Source organism: Sinocyclocheilus rhinocerous, unplaced genomic scaffold (genome assembly GCF_001515625.1).
Source record: "Sinocyclocheilus rhinocerous isolate Xijiao unplaced genomic scaffold, SAMN03320098_v1.1 scaffold160, whole genome shotgun sequence".
In the NCBI taxonomy this organism is placed as follows: Eukaryota; Metazoa; Chordata; class Actinopteri; order Cypriniformes; family Cyprinidae; genus Sinocyclocheilus; species Sinocyclocheilus rhinocerous.
In genome coordinates this window covers 94,964-112,102 of record NW_015624563.1, presented here as the reverse complement: position 1 = coordinate 112,102, position 17,139 = coordinate 94,964, and the positions used below count along the sequence as shown (strand labels likewise).

The 17,139-nt window shown below is 36.9% G+C and overlaps 2 protein-coding genes across 3 annotated transcripts in view; one reads left to right on the top strand and one right to left on the bottom strand.

Annotated features, from left to right (window-relative positions):
- The first annotated feature begins 447 nt into the window (after window positions 1-447).
- Window positions 448-14,888, top strand: LOC107742885 (amyloid beta A4 precursor protein-binding family A member 1-like). 2 transcript variants are annotated; one of them, XM_016555966.1, is made up of 13 exons: window positions 448-726; window positions 2,620-4,302; window positions 5,440-5,541; window positions 5,650-5,689; window positions 6,696-6,841; window positions 7,357-7,389; window positions 7,634-7,729; window positions 9,166-9,369; window positions 9,455-9,634; window positions 11,575-11,787; window positions 12,201-12,320; window positions 12,408-12,548; window positions 14,398-14,888. In XM_016555966.1, the coding sequence occupies exons 2-13, from the start codon at window positions 2,665-2,667 to the stop codon at window positions 14,467-14,469; spliced, it is 2,985 nt and encodes a 994-aa protein (XP_016411452.1). In that variant the 5' UTR covers window positions 448-726; window positions 2,620-2,664; the 3' UTR covers window positions 14,470-14,888. The 2 variants fall into 2 exon arrangements, with proteins under 2 accessions (XP_016411452.1, XP_016411458.1); XM_016555972.1 differs by lacking the exon at window positions 7,357-7,389.
- Window positions 14,889-15,871: 983 nt separating this feature from the next.
- The window catches only part of LOC107743118 (tight junction protein ZO-2-like), a 30,503-nt gene continuing 29,235 nt past the window's right edge, over window positions 15,872-17,139 (bottom strand). Inside the window, exons 23-24 of the mRNA XM_016556246.1 lie at window positions 16,805-16,887; window positions 15,872-16,722 (exon numbers count right to left, since the gene is read on the bottom strand). Coding sequence (XP_016411732.1) covers window positions 16,551-16,722; window positions 16,805-16,887 — 255 coding nt within the window. The 3' untranslated portion in view covers window positions 15,872-16,550. The remainder of the gene's footprint in view (window positions 16,723-16,804; window positions 16,888-17,139) is intronic.

Below are 17,139 nucleotides of genomic sequence, written 5' to 3'. Positions count from 1 at the left end.
CTGACATTTAGGAATTATTTATAGGCTTTCCTAGAATAGCATACATGACTGGGAGCATGAAATGTATGTGACATGATATATATAATTTATATATAATTTTTGAAGCATTTTTAATGTATAAAATGCCTTTTGAGGTTCATTTAAATCATTATACAAAAATTATAAATATATATATAAATGTATTATTTTTAATATATACAGTTATATTTAGATAAATTAAATAAACACTTACATGTTTTTCTTTATTCAATTTATAAATGTATAAATTTGCATATACATATTCACATACATTCATATTTCGACCAATAAGATTTCACTGTGGGCGGGGCTACCCAGCGCGACGCGACTGAAATAAAAACGAAGCGACCAGCTGAATGTAGTTTGACGCGGCCGGTTAAACAGAGTTTGTCGCTGTGAGTGGATGAACGGTGGGAAGATTAAATTCTGAGTCCGGAGTTCTGATAACCTCTGCACATATTAATAAAAACCCGTGTATGTGCAAAGGAAGTGTAACTGACTCAAAAGCACAAGACAGATGGTGCGACGCGTTGCAGGATGGTTTGGGGGCGGGGAGGGCATTTACTGCTGTATAATCCGCTCTGATGTCACTGTATACCGAAGGAGGGGTCTGAGATCCGCCGCTTAATCCCTGTGTGTTGATAAGAACAGCCGACGAAGATGAAGGCAAGCCGAGCAGCTCTTCTTCATCGCTTGTTCTAATAACAGGTGAGTGTAACGGATGATGCTGTAAACAGCTGTTTTGCTCCGGCTGTGTGTCGGGTTTGACTGGCGGCAGCAGATCGCACAGGAGCTGCACCTGCTGGATGAATTCACCGGAGGATGTGTTTGACACCGCGCAGGCCCGCTACGGCACGAAATAACACGCGTTTAACTTTTATTACCGACTGAAAGTTTCCAAATTGCACCGGTAAATCATATTTTGGTGTTTTATTGCGTGTTTAATTGAAAATATCACTAGTTTTTTAATGTTCGAGGCGCCGAAATGTCCAGATGGTTAGCGGTGTGTCTACCTGACTGCAGCAGTGAATGAGTGCATCCACAATCGTTACATTTTGTAAGATACAATAAAAGCAATGCGGTTTCATGTTAAGGCTTTTGGTTTCCGCTTATTTGGTGGTATTTCCCTGATATTAAGAGGCAAAATGTTTGTAATGCTAATGTAAAATGCCACAATAATGCCTGTTTTCGAACATATACTGTGAAACAATAATAATAGATTGAACAGAACATTAGGCCTAGGCCATATGTATGTAATCTTATGTTAAATATTATTGGGAAAAAATAAACAAATAAAAGAACAACCTTATGATTTACCATGAAAATCTATACATTGAACAAGACATGCATACTTTAAAATACTGTTAAAATGTTGAAAATAAAATACAGGTTACCTTGTAATTTACAGTAAAAAATAGTGAAAGGTTTCCAAAAGTCATTGCCAGATCCATCTCATTTGATTATATTTTATATTTAAGTCAGTTTATTTTTATAACTTTATGCATGTTGTAGTGTATTTTAATTTATTTATTTTTATATTTATTAGCTTGAAAAGGCCGGTTTTGATGAACTTTAATTCATCATGTGGCCTTCTGTTTTACCTGTGTTATTAAGGTGGTTCAGTTTATTTTAAGGTACAAAGAAGCTTTTAGTTCTTACATTGATATCAGATAATAATATATACAGATATGAACTGTAAAATATACAGGCACCAAAAGTTTCTCTATAATGCCTAAAACATTTTCATCATATTATTTACGGTGAGTTTCTAGCCACTGTTATAACCACAGCTGTCAGGTTTTTTTTTAACCATAACAGGATTTTACAATTGAAGCAGGATTTGCATTTGGATTTTTAAAAAAGAATCTCATCGTACATTAAACTCACTGTACTTTACTGTACCTGCTGTACGTTAATATTATTATATTATTGTTTGTAATATTATTTACATTAACATTATGTAATTTATGTTCTTTGTCATTTCATACACAGTTATACTAAATAATTGTATATACTAACCTGACAAATTTATTGGTGTTTTTAAATTATTATTATCATTTTTTATTGAATTTTTGTTTGTATTAGTGTATAATGCAGTTCTACTTTTTGCCATCTGAAAGTGAGTGACACCACCTGCCACCGGAACTGCAGGGTGACTCTAATATGCTTGCATGCTCTAAGTTGTAAACAATACAAAGAGGTTGCATGGTGAAAGTGAAGATCTCTGTTTAAATAGGGAGGTAAATCCCCTGGCTTTGGGTTTTTATGGGAGGTTTGACAGATGAATCTGCTGAACTCCAGGACTGGTGGAGTATACACCATGACGGCTGCCCACGGTGAGGCCATCTGTGACAGCGCCACTGCCATAAACCATGTCTCTGTGCAGAAACACAAATGCAACGTGTTCCTCTGTCATTATACAGACACATATAAGAGTCACATAGCTTGTTTAGACATTAAGTGCATTTATAGTTTACACTGATATCTGTTAGATCACGGTATTACAATTTTTTGGACATGATACTATGGTATTGTCGTGTTTTTTTTTTCCTGCTTCCCATATAACATGTTTTCCCACATATATTGTTGGGTGTCATTCAGGCTGTTCAGCAGCATCTAGACAATGAGCAGTGAGTGGGCGGAGCCATGAGCCATAAGGAGGAGCCAGAGGAGGCAGGTCTCAGAGGTCCTCCCCCTCATAGCGGCAAGCACCCCAATGGGACTCCTCTAGAGGGAAGTCGACCCAGATGGAGGCCATGCCAGCTTCACAATCCGGATGCAGAAGGCCAAGGCCACCACCATCAACACTATCATCACCAAGCCAACCAGCACACGTCTGGATCTAGCCGAGGTCCACCACGTCACCGTAGACGGCATGCTCCCGGTGAAGCACATCGCAGGCGGGCTGAAAGCGGAGATACAGAAGCTAGAGCTGGCCAACAGCCCAAACCGGGGGTGTCAAGACACCATCGAAGTGGTGAGAGACTCCATCAGCACAGATATAGACAACAGCACAAAGAAGAAGAAGAAGAAGAACAGGTGGTCAAAACTCCTCCAAAAGAACAAACTTCAGAGCCATTATCTCCAGAAGATTGCTCTCAAGATTTGCTGACTCCTTCTCCTCAGGATGAACCAATCATTGATGGACTGGATGGAAACAGTCCAGATCTGTCCCATTCATCTGATACACAGGTTGATCCAGATCCAGAATCTTCAATGGAACCGGTGGAGGAGAAGGTTCAATGTGAAGAATCAAAGTTAGGCGAAGAGGATCTGGTGAAAGAGAACCAAGAAGAGAACTATTTCAGAGAAACTCCTGAGCAGGACTATGTTCCTCCTAAGATTGCTTCAAAAAGTCGGCCTGAAAGTAAAAGAACCAGTCCGCTAAGAGTAGACGTTCCACCATTCACCACATCTCCTCACCAGATGATGAACAAACCTTTTTTCCAGTCTCCACGGACCTTCCCTGAGACTCTTCGAAGCCACAACTCGGATCCAAAGTCATACCCTGCTCATTTTAACACCGGTTATGCTCATACGAACAAGGATAAAGGGTTTGTGAGTGCCATGTCCCATGTTGAAGACCACCAAGAAGATCTCTCAGACTCTAGTCCTGAAGCCTGCACGGATTCTTACCCACAACTAAGCCCAGATTCTCACCTTGAAGAGAGTCCAACAGAATATCAGACAGAATCATACCTAACAGATTCTCCTCCAGCCCTTGAGGGACCTCAAACGTACGAGAGGAACCAGAGCGTGACCACGGATGAGTGTGATCACCAGTGCGACCCACAGGAACACATCGGTCAGTTTAGTTCAGTGGGCTCCAGGCTGCACCACTACGATGAACAGTCAGGAGATGAAGCCGAAAGCTCAGGGAGAGTCAGAGCCCAAGTCAGGAAGACGTCAAGCTCGACTAGCCTTTCTCAAGAAGTTCATCCTCAAGAGGAGGCTTCGGAAACTCAGCTTTCACCTGATTTACAGGTAGAAGAGATGGAAAGACCTGACAAGTCGTCCACTCCAGCCCAGGATCAAATAACAGAGTCTTGCAGAGCTACAGGAGACGCTGTCTCTTTGGCCATCAAGGATATTAAGGAAGCTATCGAGGAGGTAAAGACCAAGACGGTGCGTTCGCCCTACACGCCTGACAAGATCACAGAGCCCGTGTGGGTGATGAGACAGGATTTGAGCCCTGTTGAGGAGAACCATCCTCAGCTACAGCCACAGATTCACTCATATCCACAGTCACCGTGTCAGCTATCACAGTCTTCTCCACAGCATGCGGTGAGTGAGTTGTCCAGCATAATTATCACAAACCCTTGCGGTCAAGTTCCTTATGAAAGTTTATTTTAAATAGGCCACAGTTAGACCTTTTTGTAGAATGACACCAACATTTTTATAGTTTTTATTCTACAAGCACAGACATAAAGTAAATGAGTTTTTGTGGCAAATATTCTAAAGAAATTTATAAAACGGATAGTTCCGGTCCTTGATTCTGATTGGCTGAGCCACGTTCGAAGCTGTTGTAAATTACTCTACAAACATACACCTTTGTTTACTTTGTGTGTCGCTCGGCAACCATTTCAGTCATTTACGGAAAAACCCGTAAATGACTGAAAATTTTAACATTTCCAGGAAAAGTCACACAGCTATACTTAGCTTTATTTAAAAATATTTCAGCTGCTAGAAATTGCTTTTCATGAGTGGGGTTGCTGTAATTTTTAAAATAATAAAATAACCTAATACAGTAATCATGAACGACAGGAAAAGTCATGGAATTTGATTAGTCAACATAAGGTGTACAGTAGGAACAGAAACCATGGAATATATGATTTTACACATAATTTGATATGTACAATTTCTAAATTCTTACTACTCATCAAGTGATTAAAATAATGTATTTACCATAGACTGTTTAAAAACATAGACGTAGTGTCCGTGACGTCACCCGTAGGTTTCTGAAGAGCATTTTTTAAGCCCAAAGTGGGCGGAGCCAGCCGTCGCCATCTTGGCAGCGCGTCACTCTCGGATAATTAAAAATGGGCAAAGAGGAGGGACGTGGGTGGAGCTGGTTGCTGAAACCATGCCCACCTAGCTCGAAGGTGGTGACAGCAGCGGCAATCCACCTGTCACTCAAGTGGCCACGCCCTTAATTATGCAGAACTTTAAAGCTTAATATAGCTTTTTGTGGCATTTTTGGGCACTTTAACAGGGGGGCGTCTATAGGATTGACTCTCTTTTGGAGCCAGTCTCTAGCGGCCAGTCGATGAATTGCAGTTTAAGTCACTTCCGTGTTGGTTTCAAGAGAGAGAGCGGAAGGTTGCCGCTTGGTATTTACATTGAAATTTTTGAAGAACAAGTGTGATATTAATGCAGCATTTGATATTATTTGAATAGCAACGGTTCCCTTCATTTTTACAGGCTCCAATTCAAGACGCTGAACTTCCTTTGGGAGCAGAATCCTCTGGAGTCCATCATCAGGACCAGGATCTAGACGGCAGTCACAGTGTGCCAAGTGAAGAGGTGATTTATTATATTTGACTTGCAGTTGATGCATTTATTATTTATTTTTTATACTTAATTGTTACACTTTTACTGTAATTGTAACAATACTGAGTTTTTGGTTTGCAGACGAGGAGAAATTTGGCCTCTTTCCCTACATATGTAGATGGTAAGTTTAAGGAAACCAGGCTCTTATGATACTGGTCGAATAAGACTCATAAGGAATTTATTATCCTGCATAATCTTGTAACATTGTAAGCCATCTTCTGTCTAACTATCTATGTATCTCTCTCTCTCTCTCTCTCTCTCTCTCTATATATATATATATTTTTTTTTTTTTTATATAGATAGATAGATATTTCAATATATTGTAAATCTCACATTTTCACAATGCCTGCCAAAATATTTCCCGGTATATTAATTATAAATATTAATACATTATTAATAAATAGTAATTAAATTTTTATTTTATATACTATTTAAACTGTTATGTACATAGTTTTTATATTAGATCTTAATTTATGCAGACATTTCTGTTTTTAGGACTATTATGATTCATAAGTATTCATAAGGAATTTATTCCTTATTATTATGATTCATAAGGAATTTATTATCCTGCATAATCTTGTAAGATTGTAATCCATCTTTACAATTATACAAATATGTTTAAATGTCAATTTAAATTTGTCTAACAAAGCCTGTCAAAAATATGTCCAGGTTATATTTTCCCTCAAAATTAAATAAAAGAAAAAGATACATATTATTTTAAATGCTATTTATATACATATTGTTTTTATATAATATGATATTTTATTGTAATATGTGCAAATATATGTTTTTAGGACTTTTTTGATGTTTTCAGGGCAAGCACATTTATGCAAAAATTAGTAAATTAATGGATAATATGTGTTCTATTAGTATTCTTTCAATGGTAAAACATTTTTATACAATATATTTGTTGTTTTGCCTTTTTTCTGATTAAAAAAAATAAAATAAAAAATACACTATTTATACCAAAACTGTGATTTTGATTCTTGTGAGAATGAGAATTACAAACAGAATTACAAACAGAAATTTAAAACATTCATAGAGATTCCACTGATTTGCATCTTAAAATGAATGCACGATAACAGGTTTAATGTTCTGTTGTGTTTATGGTCCGCCTGTTTCCACAGTTCCTGGCCCATGTGACTCTGAGGATTTGATTGACGGCATCATTTTTGCCGCAAACTACCTTGGTTCCACCCAGCTGCTGTCAGAGAGGACGCCCACGAAGAGCGCGCGCATGCAGCAGGCCCAGGAGGCCATGAGCCGCGTCCGGGTGAGCAACACACCCGTATATAGACTGGGGACGCCTAGCTGGAGTTTCCTCTAGTGTACTAATTATTTGATGTCCCTGTCTGCTCTCCTTTTACAGCGTGCTCAAACATGTACACACCAACACCTCACTCAGTCAGTAACATCATGATTCATCTAAGGTTATGTGAGGTTATGGGTGAAAAACATGTCACAAACATCTCTGGATATCTAGCATCCATGTGCTAACAAACAAATCTGAGTGACAGTTAGTTGATTCTGAGAGTCAGGTTTTGTCTCTGGGGCCGCTGATGTCATTCTGATCACAGCCCAAATTTTGATAGTGTTTCCCACAAACCTTCAGCCTTTCACAATACCCCCCCCCTCCCACCTTCAGCCAAATGATCCTCTTTTATTTCATCTGGGCGTATCCTTCATCTCCAAACCAATCGCGTTGTGTCTGAGACGCCCACCATGCCCTTTTATGTTTGTAGGCTTTATTTGACCGTTCTCTGTTTTTATTTGTCCCTTGTCGAGCAGACAGCCCAGACACAGGCCAAAATCAGAAATAAGGTACGCTATTTGTTCCTGTATACGTGCGGGTCTTTTGTAAGTTTGGTATTTGCAGTATTATGTATTTTTCGCTGTTCTTTTTCTTTTGACAGGCATATTTCTGATTACAAGGAGCAAGGACTTCAAATCTTAACAGCATCTCTAATGCTGAACACTTCTATGAGAGACTAGAGAGTGGTGTATATGCTAGTACAGGAAGTGATGTGCTATTTTAAGAATAATAACTGTGTGTCTTCCTCTACTGTATCAGCAGGGCACTGACAGTGGGCCGCCGGCCAGCACAGAAGTGGACCTCTTTATATCGACGCAGAGGATCAAAGTGCTCAGCGCTTACACACAGGTGCTCAACACTCTTTGAATCACTTTCATGCTTGTCTCACTTTGAATTTGCTGTTTAAAAATACATGAGAGAAGAGCTTCAGGTGTCTTGTGCTGGACAGGCTTGTCACTAAAGACGCAGTCTGGCCTAGAACTGCCGCTCAGACAGTCTGACTGACATCATGTAAAGCCACTCACTACTGCATGCTGTTTACATTTCAAGTTTCATTTTAAAATTTATGAACTAAAATTTATTTTGATATTTTTATTGGAGAATTAAGTAAAAAATGTCAGTGTGATACAAATGTCCTGGTATCAAAATGAAGGAAATTTGAAACAGAATGTTATTGAAAGAATGAAATTCTAATCATTACTTAAAATACCATTTAAAATATGATGTAAGTATTTATATTGTATCTTAACATACATAAACATATGTTTTTTGGACTATTAGGATTTTTTTTTTTTACTTTTATGACAAGCACATTTTCCTTCTATTCTCATTATCATTATGCAAAAATAAAGAAATGAGTGAATGAATACATCAATTAATTAATATATTTTTTTTGTAATTGTAAAAAAGTATTTATACAATATATTTGTTTAGCCTATTTCTGATATATATACTGTATATATTATATACCACTGTATACCAACTGTATACCAGAAAAGAGATTCCTGTGAGAATGAGAATTGCAATCAAACACAAAAATAAAACAAATGTTTTTTTTTTCATATCTATCAGTTTATTCAAAAACACATTACAAATACAATTCAGACATACAATTACTTAAATACACCTAAGATGAGCATGTTTTTAATTTCAGAACTAAAATTTTGTCTGATATTTTTTATTGTAGAATTAAGTAAAAAAATGGCAGGGTGATACAAATGTCCTGATATCATAATGAAGAAACAAAAAATTTGACCAAAATAATACAATTCTTTAAGAGAAAACCTTAGTAGTTTGGCATAATCTTTTATCATTATTTATAAATCAAACATTGCTTCACTGCTTGTTAATAATATATATGTATACTGCCAAGTCATCTGATGCAACAAACATGCAGAAAAAACATAATACAGGAAGTGATGTCATAGAGAGGGACTCCTGAAGACCCTCATCATGGATGTGTGTCAACATCAGTAAGTTTGTGGTGCAACTGCCAAAAATTATAATATTTATGAATGAATAATTAAAGATATTTGTAAACAATGCATGTTACATTCAAAATTTTAATTAAAACCAAATATTTTCCAAAACAATATGAAGCCAAGATGAATACAGAGAGCACATTTCTAAGAACTCGTCACGTGTTTTAAACTAGATTTGTGTTTTTATTTGTTGTGGACTCTTGTCTTTGACCCAAATATGCAGTTATAGGAATAATCCTCAATCATTTTGATCAAATGTTTGGCACTTCGAAAAAACCAAACTGACCGTCTTCATCTTGGCAGGACACCATGATGGACCATCCGCTGAGGACCATCTCGTACATCGCTGACATCGGGAACATGGTTGTGCTGATGGCTCGCAGGAAGATGATTCGCTCCCAGAGTGCACAGGAGAACTTAGACGCCGCAGAGACGCAGCACACAAACCCAGCGCGGGACGACTGCCGCCAGTACAGGATGATCTGCCACGTGTTTGAGTCAGAAGATGTAAGCGTAAGAACACCATGCACTTAATGCTAGAATGCAAATTCTTGCTGTTTCTTGTATTTCCTTCGTTGTTTCTCTCTGCCAGGCTCAGCTGATTGCTCAGTCCATCGGTCAGGCCTTCAGCGTTGCGTATCAGGAGTTTCTGAGAGCCAATGGCATCGATCCAGAGGACCTGAGCCAGAGAGAGTACAGCGACCTGCTCAACACTCAGGACATGTACAACGACGACCTCATTCACTTCTCCAAGTCTGAAAACTGCAGAGATGTAAGTTAACCAGTGGCCACAAAGTGACTGTAGTTGAGTAATTCTTTTTTCTGTTTCCCATTCTTTTCCAATTTGGATTTTCCAATGGCCAAATCTTTATTTAAAAGACTACTACAGCAGTTTTAAATGTGTGTGTACAGCCCTGCCAAGTAGCAACAGTTACAGTATTTATTTGTTGCTAAGCCAAAGCCTGCAACTAGATTGTTTGAAAATCATATTCTTTGAAATATGAAGTTTTAAATTAATATATTTTAAGATAACTGGGGGAATTCTGGTAATATCAGTCAGGTTTGGTGTGCCTCTTATTAAATCATACATATAAAATTATAAAGATTCATTTATTAATCAGATTTCTGTTTAACATTTAACGTTAAACGCTCAACGCTAAAGGGTTGAATATTAGTTCTAAAATGGCTAAGATAGGAAATATCACACTACATATTACTCAGTCAAAATTTTTGCCAAGAAAAAAATCTGTAAATTTTTTAAATAAGAAGTTAAAGGGGTTAGTTCACCCAAAAATGAAAATTAGCCCACAAATTACTCACCCTCAAGTCATCCTAGGTGTATATGACTTTCTTCTTTCAGACGAATCCAGTCGGAGTTATATTAAAAATTGTCTTTGATCTTTCAAGCTGTTTCATGGCACTCAGCGGGTGTTGCATGCATCAGTCCAAAAGAACTTAACCCACTGAGTGCCATGAAACAGCTTGAAAGATCAAAGACAATTTTTAATATAACTCCGACTGGATTCGTCTGAAAGAAGAAAGTCATATACACCTAGGATGACTTGAGGGTGAGTAATTTATGGGCTAATTTTCATTTTTGGGTGAACTAACCCTTTAAGCTTTGGAAAAGTTAAAGCCCAGTTTGAGCATAATAAGTGAAAAACATACCTTGATTCAAATGTGGTAAACCACTTGATAAATATGATACCAGGAACATCAAACCATTTAAAAGGTAGAAATATGTACAGGACAACAGAAATTAGGGACAAAAATAGATTCTACATTTGACCATAATATGCATAAAAATAATTTATTTATTTATTTAATTTTGGTAAAATGCAGGTAGAACTGGACTTTTTGCAGTGGTAACAAATGATGATGATGCAAATTGGCTGATATTTAAAAGAAAAACACATTTTTGGTTACACTTTATTTTAAGGTGTCCTTGTTTCAGTGTAAGTACTGAGTAATATTGTCAGACTCTGTTCCGTGTTTTGTGGTTGTTTTGCTCCTCATGTGCCTTCCTTTCCCATGTTTAATTTGTCCCAGGTGTTTCCCTTGATGTTTCATTGCTCCCAGGTGTGTCTCGTCATCCCCTCCTCCTGTGTGTATAAATAGGGTTCCCTGTGTGTGCTCCAGCGTCCGGTATTGTTCATGTCGTCAGGTATAGCGTGAGTGTTCCATGTTCCGTTGTGTCAATTAAACCCAGTTGGATTAATGTACTCCTCGTCTCTCTCCGTTCCTTGCTCCTCAGTCCGCTCAGCAGTGCACCCGTGACAAATATTAATTAACTACATGTACTTACTATATGGTTAGGGTTTGGCTTAGGGTTACTTGCATTTAATTATGCATAATTAATTGTTGTTATTATAATAGTCAATGCATGTAACGTGTAACAAGGACACCTTAAAATAAAGTGTTACCAAATTTTTTAAATAGAATGATTATTTTACTTAAAAATTAATTTTGCCTAAATTAACTAAAACTATCAAATAATATGACTAAGTTAATTATTTATGCTTTTATCTGTAATTATATCAGTAAAGAGTCACGGGGACGCAATTGGGACACAAATCGGACACAAATGGCTTCGTCTTCTGTACATTCTTCAGCAGTCATAGGACGTTCACTAAATAAAATCACTGCTAGAGTACATTTGAAGCTGTATTCTGTGAGCACACTGCGTCAGTATGTCGGATGCGTTTGTGTCAGGTGTACATTGAGAAGCAGAAAGGGGAGATTCTGGGTGTGGTAATCGTGGAGTCCGGCTGGGGCTCCATCCTTCCCACCGTCATCATCGCCAGCCTGATGCACGGCGGACCCGCGGCCAAGTCTGGAAGACTGAACATCGGCGATCAGATCATGACCGTCAACGGCACCAGTCTGGTGGGACTGCCGCTCTCCACGTGTCAGAGCATCATTAAAGTAGGACTCATTTCTTTTACCTTGTACATTTCTAATATTTTTATTAAAGGGGTCATCGGATGCCCATTTTCCACAAGTTGATATGATTCTTTAGGGTCTTAATGAAAAGTCTGTAACATAGTTTGGTTAAAATTTCTCAATGGTAGTGTAAAAAATACCTTTTTTTACCCTGTCAAAACAGCTCCGTTTTGTATCATTTTCCTTTAAATGTTAATGAGCTCTGCTGGCCCCGCCCCTCAGAGGGACTGTTTACTTTAGCCGCATTCATCGTGAAACTTGCTAATTAGCACATTATTAGGAAAGTTTTATTAACTTAAATTGACTATAATCTGGATAGATTTTTTTCATTTACAGTAGGTCGGTGTGGATTCTGGAATTGCCTTGTTCACAAATGGTACCTGTTCTATGTTCAGGGGCTGAAGGCTCAATCCAGGATCAAGCTGAACATCGTCAGGTGTCCTCCTGTGACCATGGTGCTCATTCGCCGACCAGACCTGCGCTATCAGCTGGGTTTCAGTGTACAGAATGGCATTGTGGGTATTCACATCTAAACATCAGAAATGGATTGCCAGTTTCTGTCATGTTTTACGAGCTACTAACAGAGTTTGTGTTTTGTTCAGATCTGTAGTCTGATGCGAGGGGGGATCGCAGAGAGAGGAGGGGTCCGCGTCGGCCATCGCATTATCGAGATCAACAGTCAGAGCGTGGTGGCCACAGCTCACGAGAAGATCGTTCACATCCTGTCAAACGCTGTGGGAGAGGTAAAGATCCGCCTGTGTCAAGAGCTGCTCGTTCGGTGAATCAGTTCATTCACACGATTCAATTAAATAAACTAGATGAAAAAATGTAAATATTAAGATCAGTCATAATTCAGTAGTCTAATTCAGAAGTCTGAAAGACATTTTACATCATTAATTTTTGTTGCCAATATTTTATTATTTCTAAAAATTATTAAAGGACAAATAATTAGTCAAATGCTGCTTCTTATGACTGTTTTTGAATCAGTTTTATAAATCAAATAATTTTTTTGTTCTATTAGATTATGCACGTTTTCAACGCTAATTGAGATCATGATTTCATTAAATTTGATTTCGGAAAGTCTCAACTCTAAATTCTGGATGAGCCATGATGAACACATATCTGTGATTCATATAAATTTGCATATTATATATATATATACAGTTAGTTGCTATGTTGCTTGGCAACTGTAAATTGCTGTTGAACTGTATGGAAGAGCCTTATTAATAGAGTTCAAAATATATTCCATATTGGTTGGCTTTCATCATATTTCTATTACTGCCATTTTATAACAGTAGTACAGCACCTCATGCTGTGTTTTATAGTGATTTTACCATGAACAACAAGGTTTTATATAATTACAAATATATTTTTGCTTCATTTAGATCATTGAGATACTGTTTTAGTTTTAGTAAATTTGTTTTTAGTATTTTTTTAAAAATTTATTTTATTATTATTTTTTTCAGTTTTAGCAATTTTGTTGCATTTATGCCATTTTTAGTAGTTTTTTTAAAAACATTATATCGTTTTTTTTATTCATTTTCAAAATTAGAAATGTTGCTCTGGCAACTAGATGAAATAAAATAAGTTAAAGTTTTTTAGATTTGATTTTATTTCTGTTAAAATTTATTTTATTTAAAATTTTTTTTTTTTCAGTTTTAGCAATTTTGTTGCATTTATGTCATTTTTAGTAGTTTTTTAAAAAAACATTATATCATTTTTTATTCATTTTCAAGATTAGAAATGTTGCTCTGGCAACTAGATGAAATAAAATAAGTTAAAGTTTTTTAGATTTGATTTTATTTCTGTTAAAATTTATTTTATTTCCAGTAACAAAATATTTTTTTTTTTTTAGGTGTTTACACAACAACATACTGAAAACGGAAAAGTTTTTCCTTTGCATTTAGAAGAGTTTCATGCACAGACGACAACATTGTCAGAATGATCACCGTTCACACAGATCTGCGAAACGACTAAAAGCGCTGTATTATTCATGCCAGCCCAGTAGTTGGCGATGTCACTTTGAAAAGAATCATTTTCAAAAACTTGCACTTTTAAACCTGTTTTTATACGTTTGCATTTTCAGGCCCTCAAAACCGTTGTCATGTAAATGAACGGCCAAAGCGCATACACATTTTAAATAAACATGGTGTCGTGTAAACGCACACTTACGTTAACTATAATAAACCTGGCTGTTTTTGATGGCAGGCTTTGCTGATAGCCTGTTGCTAAGCTAATTGCTCAAAACTAATAATCTTAAAAACCCCAGTAGTTGGCGATGTCACTTTGAAAAGAATCATTTTCAAAAACTTGCACTTTTAAACCTGTTTTTATACGTTTGCATTTTCAGGCCCTCAAAACCGTTGTCATGTAAATGAACGGCCAAAGCGCATACACGTTTTAAATAAACATGGTGTCGTGTAAACGCACATTTAAGTTAACTATAATAAACCTGGCTGTTTTTGATGGCAGGCTTTGCTGATAGCATGTTGCTAAGCTAATTGCTCAAAACTCTAATAATCTTAAAAATATGATGCACACATGAACGGTGATCCAGTGAAGGTGAATACTGTAATATGTTGTTTTTGTCAGATCCATATGAAGACTATGCCTGCAGCCATGTACCGCCTGCTCACGGCCCAGGAACAACCCGTCTACATCTGACACTCTGCAGGGCTACAACACCATCACCTCCACATGAGCCGAGCCAGAGTTATTATTTATTGAAAGATTAATATAACTGTTTACAGATTTATTTAACAAGATGTATTTATTTATTACACATTAGTGCAGAAACCAAACCATTGCAGTACCATGTGACCTGCCTTAATCTCTCTGGTCTGACTGATCTCTGAACGCCTGGCATTAGTACCAAAGAGAAGTGAATGGAGATCAATCATGTGCCCGACACACGACTGGACCTAAACTATCACAGAGATCAATGGCACTGAGCACAGTAACACAGGATTCAGTCGAACTCTTACTGACACAGATCTGATGAGCTCTACTGTTGTCATCAGTCAACCCAAAGTAAAGGAATCAATGAACTAAATATTTACACTGGTTTGTTTTCATTAAAGTTGTACATTTTCTATAGAACACATTTATATAATATGTTTTGACCCAAGGTCTCTAGATTAAAGTGATAATCTGACTTTACTTTCATTTCTGGTTAATCTGCTCACTATGTAACTTTTTCTGTGTTCAAAATTTGCAAAATGTATATGATGAACGAGTACATCATGAATTCATCTTCCAAACCGCGTTTTTGTCTTATTCCGAATCACTACGGTACACTTATAATAAGTACTTATATTTGGACTATTGCAGCCTGGTCGGGTCGTCACCGCTGCGGAGGAACACCTACCTGCGTGAATCGCCATAGACATAAATTTAGAGAAGTAGCTCCGGTTGGAATGTTCTTCCGCGGGATGTGTGCAGTTCTGTTTATTAACCGCTGAGCGTACATAGTGCTGCTTTAAATAAATAAAAGCATTTGGTGGGTCTCTAAACGTTCGTTCGACACTATTACACTGTTGTGGGTTTAACAGAAAACAACAGCATTCACAAGTAAAGTAGCTTATGTGATGTAGGAAACATTGTAAAATTTTAAATTTAGCATTTGGACAGTAAAGAAAAATCAGTACTCTAGCCTTCAGTGTCACGTGATCCTTCAGAAATCATTCTAATATGCTGATCAAAAAAACATTTCTGATCATCAGTGTTGAAAACAATTGTGCTGCTTTATATTTCTGTGGAAACGGTGATAATTATTTAAAAAACAATTAATTTTGTACCAATGTGTTTTATATTTGATTAATTTAATGCATCAATGCTGAGTAAACGCATTCATTTCTGTAGACAGCAATGTACATTTGCAACTATTTAGATTGCAGAACTTTTGTAGATATAAAAGCACAATTAATAATAATGGTAATTACTATAAAATATTGTAGAGACGAACATTAAAAAATCTATCAGAATCGGTTAATTTCTGCTCTAGATATGGTTTGGGTTATTGATAGTAGTAGTGAGACAAGCATGAATAACGACAAGCAAAAGTAACAACATTAAAAGTCAGGTTTATTGATTTGTCTTTAAAAATTAAAAAATCCCACAACTCTTGGTTTATTAGTGGTTAAACCCAAAGCACTGATCACAGACACACACCAATAGTGTGAACATTACACATGATCTTCTTATATTCTCAGAGAATCGATATAAAAACTGATGTGAAGCCAGTTTTTAACATAATTAGAGCATAGTAATATATGGAGCAAGCATTAGCTAAGCATAAGTTAATACATGTTTGATCAATGACATTAAGGCACTCCAGCAAATGTTTTGGAAAATAACATTTAAACCAATTTCACTTTTGGTTTATGGCAAACTTCAGCAGTGTAAATGAGGAAAGTGTAACGTTAACTCCATCTAGAAGCATTGTGGGGAAAAAAAAAAAACACTACAGGCAGACATGAAATATACACTGAAATTTCATATAAAAACATTGCAGGTATAAAAAGATGCGGTTTTATAAATGGCATGTATATACTGCATGTGTGTTTGTGGCAAACACTATCTCATGTGCTTTATCTGTGGTTCATGTCAGTCCCTCTTACTCACACAACAACTAGAAGCACATTCATTTGCTTTATAACGACATGCACAGGAAACATCCCAACACAGACGGACGCAGTGAAGAGACTCGGCTTCTTCTGCTCTGACGGTTTTTGGGAGATTGGGTGTTAGAGTTCAGTGTCGTTGTATTTCTGGGCACTGTAGTAGCCTCTGCGGGTTTGGTCTGCCAGCTGGCGTCGATACTCCTCTTCATCATCATCATCATCGGCGCGGTGGTGAGAGCGGCTCTCTGAATACAGCGGTTTGGAGGAGCTCTGGGACTCAGAGTTTGAGCTGGAGCTGAAGGGAACAGAGCCATTACTGACGGGTTGTGTGTTGAAATGAGTTATTAGTGGAAAAAAAAGCCCAAGAACAAACTTACCCAATTGGTTGAGGCCTGTTTTGGTTTGATTTTAGCTTGTGGGGAACTGCATAAATATCTGGATGTTTCTGAGATATTTCCAGCTGTTAACCAAAAAAATTATTCTTATGAGTTTCAATGAATTCAATTTTTGGAACCTGTATTTGTCAGAAATCATGAATTTCAAATTTAAATATCCAGGTCATATTTCACCCCAAAAAAGAACGAAGTGTTAAAAGAACAAAGAATATATATATATATATATTCTTCTTTGTTCTTTTAACACACACACACACACACACACACACATCCTCATACATAAATGTAAAGTAACAAAAATTGTATAATTGTACTTC

Excerpts from the sequence above, each read along its gene's own strand:
- LOC107742885 (XM_016555966.1), top strand. The coding sequence starts at position 2,665 with ATGAGCCATAAGGAGGAGCCAGAGGAGGCAGGTCTCAGAGGTCCTCCC. Across the intron at positions 4,303-5,439 it reads AGTCTTCTCCACAGCATGCG|GCTCCAATTCAAGACGCTGA; the intron begins GTGAGTGAGTTG and ends TCATTTTTACAG. Across the intron at positions 7,730-9,165 it reads TGCTCAGCGCTTACACACAG|GACACCATGATGGACCATCC; the intron begins GTGCTCAACACT and ends TCATCTTGGCAG.